Source organism: Phyllostomus discolor, chromosome 3 (assembly GCF_004126475.2).
Source record: "Phyllostomus discolor isolate MPI-MPIP mPhyDis1 chromosome 3, mPhyDis1.pri.v3, whole genome shotgun sequence".
NCBI classification, from domain to species: Eukaryota; Metazoa; Chordata; class Mammalia; order Chiroptera; family Phyllostomidae; genus Phyllostomus; species Phyllostomus discolor.
Window position 1 is genome coordinate 173,855,345 of NC_040905.2, and position 12,187 is coordinate 173,867,531.

General features: G+C 41.2%; 1 protein-coding gene across 1 annotated transcript in view; it reads right to left on the bottom strand.

Annotated features, from left to right (window-relative positions):
* The window catches only part of GNAQ (G protein subunit alpha q), a 259,407-nt gene that overhangs the window by 158,744 nt on the left and 88,476 nt on the right, over positions 1-12,187 (bottom strand). Inside the window, 1 exon segment of the mRNA XM_028526246.2 lies at positions 7,333-7,517. Coding sequence (XP_028382047.1) covers positions 7,333-7,517 — 185 coding nt within the window.

Here is a 12,187-nt window from a genome sequence, read left to right on the forward strand (position 1 = left end):
AATAAAAAGTGTTGTCAAGGACATGGAACAACTGGAAGTCTCATGCTACAGGTAACAGGAGTGTATATTGGTGCAATCATCCTGGAACATTCTTTGGTAGTCTCTATGTCCTGAAACTGACTCAGCAATTCTAAATCCTAGGTACATACTCGAAAGAAGTGCATGTTTATGTTCACCAACAGGCAAGTACAAGAATGCTGTATATTGGCATTATTTATATTAGCCAGAAACACACAAAGTTTTATTAACAATAGGATATATAAACAAACTGTAGCATATTCATAAAATGGAATATTCTACAACTGTGCTGTCCAATACAGTAGCTACTAATAACATGTAAATTTAAATGTAAATTTTTAAAAATTGAATGAAAGTAAAAACTCAGTTCTTCAGCCACACTAGTCATATTTCATGGGCTCAATGATCACATGTGGTTAGTGGCTACTTTACTGTACGGTACAAACATAATGCATTTTCACAAGGTTCTGTGGGGCACTGAAATTTCAGAACAACGAGAATAAATACATTACAAAGACAAGTAACAACATGGGTAAATTCCACAAATGCTATGTTGAGTGAAATAAACCAGGTACAAAGGAATATATACTGCATACTTCCATTCACACAAAGTTCAAAACTAATCAATGTTACTCGAAAGCCAGATGATGACGGTCCCCCTTTGGGGGCTAGAAGTCCTGACTGGGAAGGAGCACAGGGAGGCTTCTGCACTTCTGGTCATGCCGATCCAGAGCAACAGATCTAGATGCAGATGTGTTCACAATGGTAAAATACATGGACTCAACAGTGGCGATGTGTGTGCTTTCCTGTATATAAAAATTACATGTACCCCCACCCAAGAGAAAAGAACACAGCTTTAGTCTTCTGCCAAGCCTTTCTTTGCTGCACAGTCTCCTCTGATGAAACTGAACTCAAGATTCTTGTCATTCTGGATAAGTAATAGCATGCCTTGGATTACAGATTAATTTTAGCCAAGAAAAAGGAATTTAAAAAATCTCATATTCATTGTCTATTTTTACATGACTGTCATGGATATAAAATGAATAAAGAACTGCAACGGGGCATGGATAGAGTAAGGAGAAGAAAATGTGGCTAGGACGTGTTTGTAAGGTACTGAAAGAGAAAGGAAAGTATTCAAAGTGACAATGAATGCTGATATAGGTACTAGGGCATCAGTGATGAGTCAGCTCCTAATAAAAGTCCTAAGAGAAGGAAGAAAGTGGTATTCAGCAAAAAAGGTGGCTGCCAGACCAAATCAGTCATGAGAAGTCTGCAGATTCCTTTAAACTATTTACTAGCACACACACACACAAAAAAAACCCTCTCAAAAATGTATGGAATCAGGAGTAAAAAGTTTCCCTATGAAAAAGTGCAGGCTGTCTTTGTTGGCTAGTTGACAACAAGCCAGTTAAAATAACCATCACTAATAATACCTGCAAAACCTGCATCTGATTTTCAACTTTATCTGGTCATGCTATTTAAATTATTTTCTATTTGTTTCATTCTAATAAAAATGGAAGGGTCATAGTTTTCATTTTCTTCATGGTGACAATTCATATTATAACTTCCAAACTGTCTTTTAATCACTGATAAAACATTTTCATATACATTATCTATTTAACACTTAAAAGAAACCCATCATCTGCCCCATTTTAAGATGAGGAAATTTAGGCACAGGGAGGAGATGTGACAGACCCAAGGCAACTCAGCTACATGATTCCTTCATGTACAATTGCTACTAAATCACTAACTCCTCACCCTCCTTTTGCCCCCCACACTGAATAAGCCCTGAATAAGCCCAGAACAAGCGGCTGTACTTTAGGACAGGCTTAGCAAATGCTGAGCAAAATTGAAGGGTTTGCTTCTACAGAGAATTCACACGCCAATTTATTTTCTAAGTTGATGGTGTGCTTTTGCAGTGGATAATTGTGATTTGTACCAGCATCATTCCCCTTCTTCTACTAATTGTACCCACATCTCCCTCAGGGGCTGTCAATCAAATTGCCCAGCCTTGTCTAGACAGCAACAGCACAGAATCTAGATTAGGCCAATCAGCCAGGTTTTCCCAGGAATTTGAGTCTTGAGTGGACTGACAGAAGATTGAAAATGGTCAGAGTTCATATGTCTCACAGATGAGTTCTTCAGACCTGCCCTGGTTTCCAATAGTTAGTCCTTCGGTGTCTCCTCCATTCTCAGGGACCTCACCGTCCCCCAAGTTCTCCTGCTTCAGTTCACCAGTGTCGGCTTCTGTTGCTTACAACAGAGAACCTTGACTGATACAACTCTTCAGAGGAACAGATTAAAATATGTACTGATTAACTTCTGCTTTTATACAGGAGAGAAATGCCAACATGAAATCAAGCTCTTAGCATTTTGTAAACTAAGAGAATTCCCTCATGGTGAAGAAAGAAGTATAGTAGTTTCTTGTTCATCTGATCAAAGGCAGGGATAAGTTGGCAAGTTCTCCAGAATCTTGGCTACATCTTTCTTTTGAAAATGGCTTCTGGGCTTGGATTTCTTAGGAACCACAGAAAATTCAGAAAGCTCTAAATGTGTTTAAGGAGGTACTTGCCTTGAGACAAGTCCTATCTTATTAGAGTGTACGGAGGAGAGGACAACAGGTACTGTAGCAACATGTGCCTGGGCCTGTGCACCCAGGAGAAAAAGGAAACCGTGCGAGGCCTGCACACTGCTGGCCAGGCGCTCAAAGAGCGCAGTCACGAGTCTCAAAATAGGAACCAGAACAAAGGAGGTGACGCTGGCTCCCCAACACAAGCGTGAGGCTCAGATCTACTGAATAACTTCTTGAAGAAGCACCACATCAGATTCTTTTCTCTTCCTGGGATTGGCAAAAGGCCTGCTGATACTTTGAAATAACCATAAAAACACCTTGATTTCACAGTTCACAGAAATTCCGAGGCAACAATAAAGGGATACCAGGATCTGTATCTGGAGAGATCCACTCAGTGAACAAAAAGCTCCTACAATGTTTGTGGCCTGTTGTGGAGGAAACAATGAATCATAAAACCAGAAGCTCACTTACCGAAAGGCAATTTGCAATGTGACTGACAAAATAGAGCACATGCATGTAAAATACAGCAGTCGATGAAGGAAGAATGCCCACTGCCAGGTACAGACAGCAAGTACATAAAAATCAAGGGTCAGAACCTTATGAGCTACTTCCCCAGGTAGACCTTCAAGGTAGTTCTTAGCCAATTAAGCACAGAAACTGTTCATCTCTTCCTTTTTATTAAGAGCTGATTTCAGCATCAAAGCAAAGATCAGAAGAGTACATTTATATAAGGCAGAAAAACGGAAAATAGTAGTAATGAAAACTCTCCCTTTTGGAAAGTAAGGAATGATGCAATAATCTCACCATCAAGTGCCTTTCACCTAGTGGCACCTTAAATGTAATGTCTGGTTTGACTAAGTGACAAGTATTTAGTCCCTTTCAACATCAGCTATCAACAGTTGTATTTAGGGAAACCGCAAAGTGCCATTTAGGAATAAACAAACCCTAGCTCATAACATATCAGAAGTTCTCTCATGTGTGCTGAGTCAAGCAGCTCACCTACAAACATAACTTGTTAGGCAAAAAAATCCAAGGCCAGGATGGTGCATACACACTCGGGAAATAATTAATCTTTATTTTGGTAAAATTTTGAAATTTATCAAAAGCCATTCCCAAACTGGTGATCCCTGGAGCACTGGGTAAGGTCTACGAAAAGTTACGGGGTGCCATACCACCTCTCAGGGCAGGGGTTGCAGTCTGCACTCCCCTGACCCCCGCACTGGCATCCCGGCCAACAAAAGGGACTCTGGAGTCAGTGCAGGGACACACAGGAGCGAAGGAGACTACAACATTCTGGGGTGGCATTCGTAGCTGGAACCATTTTCAAAACAAACAAAACTGGACATAGTTTTCCAGTTCAGAACAAGCCATATCACTTGTAAATTATGTTCTGCCTTATAAAATAGATGAACTTAGAAGCAAGTACAAAGTTAGGCTGGACAGTACTGGAAAATCTTTGCTTTTATTCATGTTACTACCATAGGTTAGGGCCATGTGGCAGATGGAGCAAAGAAGCTTTTCAAAAAATGAAATGGTTATTTTTTTTATATCTTTTGTACTACAAAATAATATAAATCACAATGCACTGCTTTCCAGCAATTGCTAATAAAATGCACACTAACCCCTTAAACTATAAAATATAAAGCATACTGTAACCAAAAACTTCTGTAGAAAATTCTAACCAAAACATAAAATATTATTATGAAGTATCATAAACATGAGAAAATAAAATTCAGATTTCTTAGCCTGGATTCAGAACCTTTCACAAGCACATCCTCTACCATATTTTAGTTCTCATTTTCCACTTCTCCTCTGGAAGAATTCTACTCAAGGTAAACTGGCCAATTTATACACTGCATGCACATTCCTTTTTCTGAACATGCTCTTCAGCCATCCCTCTTCTCCTGGGAGCCCCTCCCTCGTCTCTTCCCGAATTGTCAAGTTCTGCCTAGCTCTGGCTAGACTTCTCTGCATCCCTGACAGCACAGGCATTTATTCTGTTATGCAGATAAACGATTCTGACACCTATCTGTTGATGTAAATAATCATCTCAATCACTTCAGAGGTGAAAGAAGAGATTTTCTGTTGTTTAAGCTTACAAATGATTCAACTGTTCACACAACAAGAAATTTTTTGAGCCTCTACTATGTATAGGATACAATGCCAGGGACAATGAAGAATACCAAGATGGAACTAACATAATGTTCACTTTCAAGGAGCTCAATAGAGTCTAGTCAGGAAATCAGAGCACCACCAAAACTGTCATAATTAACACAAGCTAGACAATTATAAATAACCCATGACAGGTTCTGCTGAAGGAGGGTGGGAATACTTAGTACTAGGGGGAGAGCAGAGAAGAACTCTGGGAGGCAGCCGCAGAGGGGCTGAATAGGGAGGAAACAACAGAATTCCTCAACAAGCATTAACAAAGCCAAAGGGCAGGCCGAGCTCAGGAAGCCAAATGAAGCAAGGGGAGTGTGATGCATTAGAATATAAATGTTGCAGTGAAAATGGGACAAATGTGAAAGTAATTTACATTATGACTTAGAGGGGATTAAACATAAAAGGATGTTTAATTCACAGGTCAGCATAATGTCACATTTTTAGGAAGTGTGTTGAAAAACCAAGAGACATAGGAGATTTCACAGGACAATTATGGTATTTCAGAAAAAATCATATTAATATAATTTTTATGAGGTTGATTTCTCACTGAATGGTATTCACAGTAAAGTCTGCTTAACTAGAATTCATACAAAGAGCTCAAATAACACACACTGTTAGGTATTCTTCAAGGTGTTTTTTAATAAGGCATAAATTCCACACCATTTTCTACAACTACATGATTTTACAACAAATGATCTTCATATGAAAATCTAACATCAAGGCAAGAGCCTGAAGGATTCTTCCAGAGCATCCAAGAAAGATGACTTTTTTGGTATTCTTTAGGGAGACTATTATAAGGTGTAAATTGGCAACATGTGTCTGTTGTCTCACACACACACACACACACACACACACATCAATCACAGCACACATACAGTAACTCAGTCAAAATTCATCAGGTCATCACATTATCCACCAATTGTACTTTGGAAAAGTCACTGGCATTAAAAAAGTTTTTTGTTTCCTTCAACAGAACTGTCTCACAACTGCAACAAAACAAGCATGTTGTCTATTTCAGAAATTCATTACATGAGCTTTCAGGGAAAAAATCCTGACCCTTTTCAATTCAGGCTCAGATATCCGTGCAGTCTCATCCGGTTCAGGCGTGATGGCCCCAGGCTCACACATGCTCCCAGATCTTTTCACTCTTGAGAACAGAAACAGGAAGGAGTATTTGTGGAGGGTCTCTCCATTATTTGTGGACAGACTCTTGTTGCCATAGAAAAAATAAGTGTGAAGATATCATTAGATAAGAAACAGCCAGTTAATTTCAAGGAACTGTTCAAGAAACAGAAATGCCTGATTTGAAGATGATTCATATAGTTAGAAACTTCTAGACACTAACAGAAGTGAAGGTACACAAAACTGCTTTATCTTATCTATAATTCATTTTTGTGAATTAAATCTGTTCTTCAGTCACACAGAGCATGCCAACAACTCCTTGCTGTTAACTACTGAACCTGGTATATGGGACTATCCTCCAGAGTACATTACTGATAATACTGACAGAATGGAAGTTCTGATGAAAGACCCTAAACAAACTGTAGGTAGAAATACAGTGTTGTGTCAACAAGAGGTAAGATTTTGCTGGCTGACTATAAGACCAGCACCCATATGCCCTAAGGAGCAAGACTGCATCCAACAGTGGAAGTACTGGCGGATGAACAGAATGGAAGAAATCAGACTATAAAGACATTCCCACAAATTCCAGAAAGTTCCCTTCCCTCGGGATGGGGGCCCTGCACCGGGGTCACTCCCTGGTGTAGCGACAGTTGTTGCCTCTGAGCTTCCGCGGGGCACCTGCCGTGCCACTCAGACCTGGGGCCGGCGCCACACGCAGCAGCAGCCTCGCTGGAGATCCTGTATCTGCAGCATCCGCAGGGTGGGCAACGACAGCATGTGTTTCCACCCAAGTGTAAACCTGGTCTTCTATTTCAACTGGGAGAGTGTGCTGGACACGGGACAAGTGTGCTGGTTTTCTAGAAAGCTGCAGATTTCAGTGTTTTTTTCCTATCTCTTTAGCAAATGATTTCAGAAGTTTCCATGACTTTAACACAACTACAGAGAAACATGTCTGAAAGGTTACTGGATATGGCAGATGGACCTATTCTGAAATAAAATAAAGCCTGTGGTACTTCTGAAAGGAAGTCACAACATCCAAAATTAAACTGGACAGAATGGCCTTCTGCTATTTTCATTCTGTTTTCAAGGAAGCACAAGGAGTGGGAGGTTGAAGCAAGGCTACCGCCTCTTCTCTGCATTCCCTCACTTTGGTCAGCTTGTCTTGAACTTACAAACTGTCTTCTCAGTGCAATGTGCGCCCCTAAATTTTAAACCTCCATCTATTTGTCATCACACATCCAAGTACGTCCTTTGTCGATGACTAAGAACACAACTCCAATTTTTTATATATGTGACTTTAAATATTTAAGAAAAACAACTAAAAACAACTTACTGGACCTTTAGAAGTCCCATTTAGGATGAGGTGAAAAATGTCCATTGCAAAAACCCACCAGGCATCCATCCCAGAGGCGCACTGTGGCCTGCTTGGCCGGTGGTTGCCATGCAGCCATGCCTACCTTATTGTGCTCGTACTTATAGGGGATCTTGAGGGTGTCCATGGCTCTGATCATGGCCTGCATGGCCGTGAAGATGTTCTGGTACACCAGCTTGGTGAAGCCCCTTTTGTCTTCATCAGAGTATCCCGAACCGTGGATGATTCTCATCTGCTTGATAAACGTACTCTTGCCACTCTCTCCTGTCCCTGAAAGATGGACAACAGAAATTCATCAGACCATGACACCTTCCCAGTCTCCCAGACCACTAAACTAGAAACGGCAGCTTGGACTTGACGTCCCCCAGCAGCCTGCTCAGAGGAGCATCCCAGGACAGCAGAGTGGCATCACCAGAGGATGACATGCCACCATAGTAAGCACTTGGCAAAATTAGAGAACGAGAGTCCATTTCAGAGGCAGAGGAGCTTAAAAAAATTACCTGTCACCCCTTTGGAAGCCAATCAACATGAATTTTGATGGTGATGTGTAACCATGTATCTTCTAAGAAACACAATGGTAACAGCATCTTCTGAATAGAATAACACTAGATAACGCTCTCTTCCCTAAGGAATACCCGAAACACTCCCAGGAGGCTAGGTTGTTTAGCCAGGATCTGGACCTGGGAATGACAATGCACTTACACAAATGCTGCTCAGACAGTGGTAAGAGAAAAACACCTGAAAGTTTCTAGATACTTTCTCTTATTTTAAAATGAGGTATGCAGAAAGCACAGTATCCAGATAAGAATGAAGATGTTTCTGGACATCAACTGTATTGATTTCTAGGGGTGCTGGTTGGCAGAATATAATTCCAGCTGTGAATACTGAAAAAAAATATCTAAAAAGCAGCATCTCTAATAGAAATAAAGCTATGAAATCATTTCTCATTATCAGTCAACAATTTATAGAAAGAAACTAATACCTTTACTTTCCCAAGCAATACAAAGTATGTAGTAAAAAAAAAAAAAAACAAACTTTAGATTGCTTCTTTGTATATTATCCCTATCACTGGAGGCTTGCTCTGAGAGCCCAACCACAGACCTAATCATCTAGTGAGAATCTCTGTGAGTTTCTTCCCACAACAATAACAGAAATCTCAGTGTGTGAGGTTAATGGTATGCAAAGAAAAGGAAAGCAAATCGGGCAACAGTACCTCTTTCTCCTGGCCACCAGAGAAACTTCTGTGTACTCATCCCCCAAAAGTGAAAAAATAAAAACACAAAGTAGGAGACGAAATATAAACTACATTGGCTGGTGTTTCACTGAAAGCACGCAAGAGTAGTTAGTCTGTACTTGGCAACCCTTTGGACCTACTCACTAAGCCCCTGGGCAACACACTATCACAGACTTCCAAGAATGTGAAATCAGTGAATTAATGGGAAGGAAATTAACAGTTAAGAAAAAAGAATCCCAAAATCAACTTCAAAGTAAGATAATTTCCTGTTGCTCCAGACACCCAGAGTTCCTCTCCCAATTTTCTCATCTTGCTTGGTGCACCAGGAGGCCAACCAGCAAGGATTTCATAACATTTCTCTTGTCCTCAGTCTTCCACTTGGATTTAGTCCATGAGAGACACCAGGAGACCAGAGAGCAGGAGAATGAGGAAGCAGCATTTATTCCCCCAGCTCCCTCACTGCAAGAGCACCAAGATATGCTGTGTCCCCTCTAAGAAGGCCCAGCCCCAACTGGGTGGCCCTCTCCAGGTCCCTATAACTCCTCAGTCACCCAGCTGCAGTGTGCCACATCACACTTGGGACCCTGACTGCTACAACACCAAAGAGAAAGACAGGGCAGCTTAATAAGATGAAGGAGCAGGAAGGCAAGGGAGTGGAGGGTACCCTCTTCTTCCTCTCCCTTACTTTATATATCTTATTTATAAAGCACTGGCTCCTAATCACTAACTCACACTCTTAACACTCTTCTGAAGGCCAATCACAATGAAGAAATCACAGGGCCCCAAACAGAATCCAGGCTCCTGACTCTCCCCAAAGTACTAATAAATCCAGCACTGGTCCCCCAGAACATGCACGTGCACCCGTTCTTCTGTCCCCTCCCAAGTCCCATCTCACACAGTCAGGGGAGACAGTGGCCTCCATCTCCTGAATATCCTCTCCTCTCTCTTTCAAGGAAACCAGAGAAATCTGTGTTCAATCCATTCAGCATTGCCAAACACTTTGAAATATACTGTCATTTTAACCTCTCAAAAATCTGTGAGGGAGATGTGTTCCTCCTCATTCCATGCAACAGAAAAGGCCTTGGGAGGAGAGGCACCGTGGCCAAGACGACACAGCTAGTAGCAACCAGCATGGAGGGCTCAAGCCCAGCCCTCAGCTGCCCAGTCTGGATTTGTCACTACAGGTGACCCCAACAACATGGGTTTGTGCTTCGCAGTCCACTTACAGTGGAGCCGTTCATACCCCACCATTCGAGGGTCAGCTCTGGGGCTGGGAGTCTGCGTTTGCAGAGGGGAAGCTGTAGTTCTGCATGGAATGTCAGTGCCCGAAACACCCGAGATGTTCAAGGTCCCACTGGTCAGAGCTGGTCACAGCTGCCACAAATTCAGATAATTAATTTCTACTGCCCACAGTCCAAAAATGTCTCAACCTGGCTTTGTCCACAGCCGGCTTTTATCCATTTAACCTGATTTTGAATTTCTGAATGCTGTTTTATTAATGGGGACCCATTTTGAATCTTGGTGCCACATTCCAATTGACTGGCCATCCCTGCCAGTAAATTTCACTCTCGAGCTTGCTGTTCACACTTTGATTTAATTATACAAATGCAGCAAATTCAAAATGAAGCCAAAGCTTCACTTAGGAGAAAAAATCTATGTGATGTAAATGTTGTAGGCAGAATGATAAAAGTAGTTAACTAAAATAGCATTCTGTACTAATACTGGATTTGATTCAAAAGAAAGTATCTAACTTTCTTGATGGTATGAACTAAACCATCAACCAAGCCAAAAAAAAAAAAAACCAAAAAACTCAACTTCTTTATTCTGCAGAGATTTTTATCACGGAAAAAATAAATGACTGCTTCCTAACAAATGTATAATCCAAAGAGCATGGATTTCTCCTATTTTTATAGACGCATACAATATTCTCAGCAGTTTGAAAGGGACATTTTAACAGTCTACTAGGGATTAGTACAAAAAAGATATTTGGTACAATAAAAAGCCCCAGCTATTCCCAAATTACATAAAATTATGTTTTTTTCTAAGGCCACATGAAAGTATAATGAGAGACTTCACAACTCTGCAACTCTGAATGAAAGAAAGCAGACTTCCCCGCCAGGAGACTGCTTCATGAACGCAGTGATGGCTAATCTCTTTTCACTGCACAGGGCACAAGGAACTCCTGCCCTATCTAAAGAAACAGAAATCTGTTTCCAAAGCCACTTATAAAACAAAATCCAGCGAGGAGCCCTGACATAAAATGTACCTGTCGGGGCAGGGGTTGGGGATGTTTCACTTTTGCTAATTTGAATATATCTCCTACCTAATTAATAACATTAATAGACATATCAATACAGACAAGGGCATGAGTCCCACAAAACTCCTGCTTTTCTCATTCAGTGGCTGAAACCCTCCCCCCAGAAAAGTCATGTGTAGTTTTGGGCAAGTACTCTGCCTTTTCTTATCCCAGCTCATCAAAACACCCAGAAATGAGACTATTTAAGAATCATGCTATTAAAAAGACCATTTCATACAGCATGCACAATTGGCTTTGAAGGATACTTAACTTTTTTTCCTCCCTACACAAAATAAAGCACAGAGATCAATCCCCGGTTCACTTCACATGTCCTTCCATCGGCACATCAAATGTGAATTCACTACCCTACTGTGGAGCATCACTTTGTAAGCAGTTAGAATACAGCATACCACTAGCTAGACATACAAACTCTCACACACAATCTGATGCTTCCATTTTAGGCTTTGCCAAAATCTTTCAACACAAGAGGATTTCCACATCCAGCCTTGGCCACAAATCCATACTTACTCCATGTATCCTGCTCACACCTGTGGGTCCCTCCATCAAACTCTCCTGTGAAGCTGGGAGTTTCTCCCTCAGCCACAACCCCCACAGGTTTATACCACCAGAGGTTTTGAGGCTTTATTTCCCTGTACTGGAACCCTGGGTTGTACCGTCTGTCTTGCTCCCCAGTTGTTCCTCCTAGTTTATCCACACGAAAATGTGGGACCTCCCACTTCACCTGCTGCCTTGCTGTGCGTCCTCTCTGCCCTGGCTGCGCATCTCCGCCCCTTCTACCAGTCTGAATATTTCTTCTTTAACTCCTTGGTTGTCAGACTTCCATACAGTTCAATTTTCTGGCAATTCTGGGTTTTTTTGTTTTTAAATTTGTTGTTGTCCTTCTTTTCATTATTGGCCAGAAGAGTAATACATTAACTTCTTAATGACAATGAATTATTATTTATTGTTGAAAGCTATCATAGACTCACTGGTTCCTTCCTTCCCACATAATTTGGCTTCTTGTACCACAATTTTATCAAAAGAGCCATCAAATACAATCCATGTAGAACTGCTCTGTACCCCTGACACTTCAGTTACTACTGTCACCGCCCTGAAGAATGCTGGTGTCCCCAGTTTCCAAACGAGGGCCCAGGAAAATGATCACTGAACACTGCACTGTCAGGAACTTCAAAGGCCCTCATGGTCCATTCTCTTTATCCTGAAAAAAGGTAGAAAATACACCTTTCCCGGGCCTTTTACAAAGGCCCGGAGACACCCACACCACTGCCACTATTTTTAGGCTCTCAAGAATAAGAAGAAATGCAAAGCGGAGTTATAAAAACTGTGGTATTTAAAGTTGTAGAATGAAAATACTCATTTCATCCTGAAGGTGCCTCTGATGACTGAATT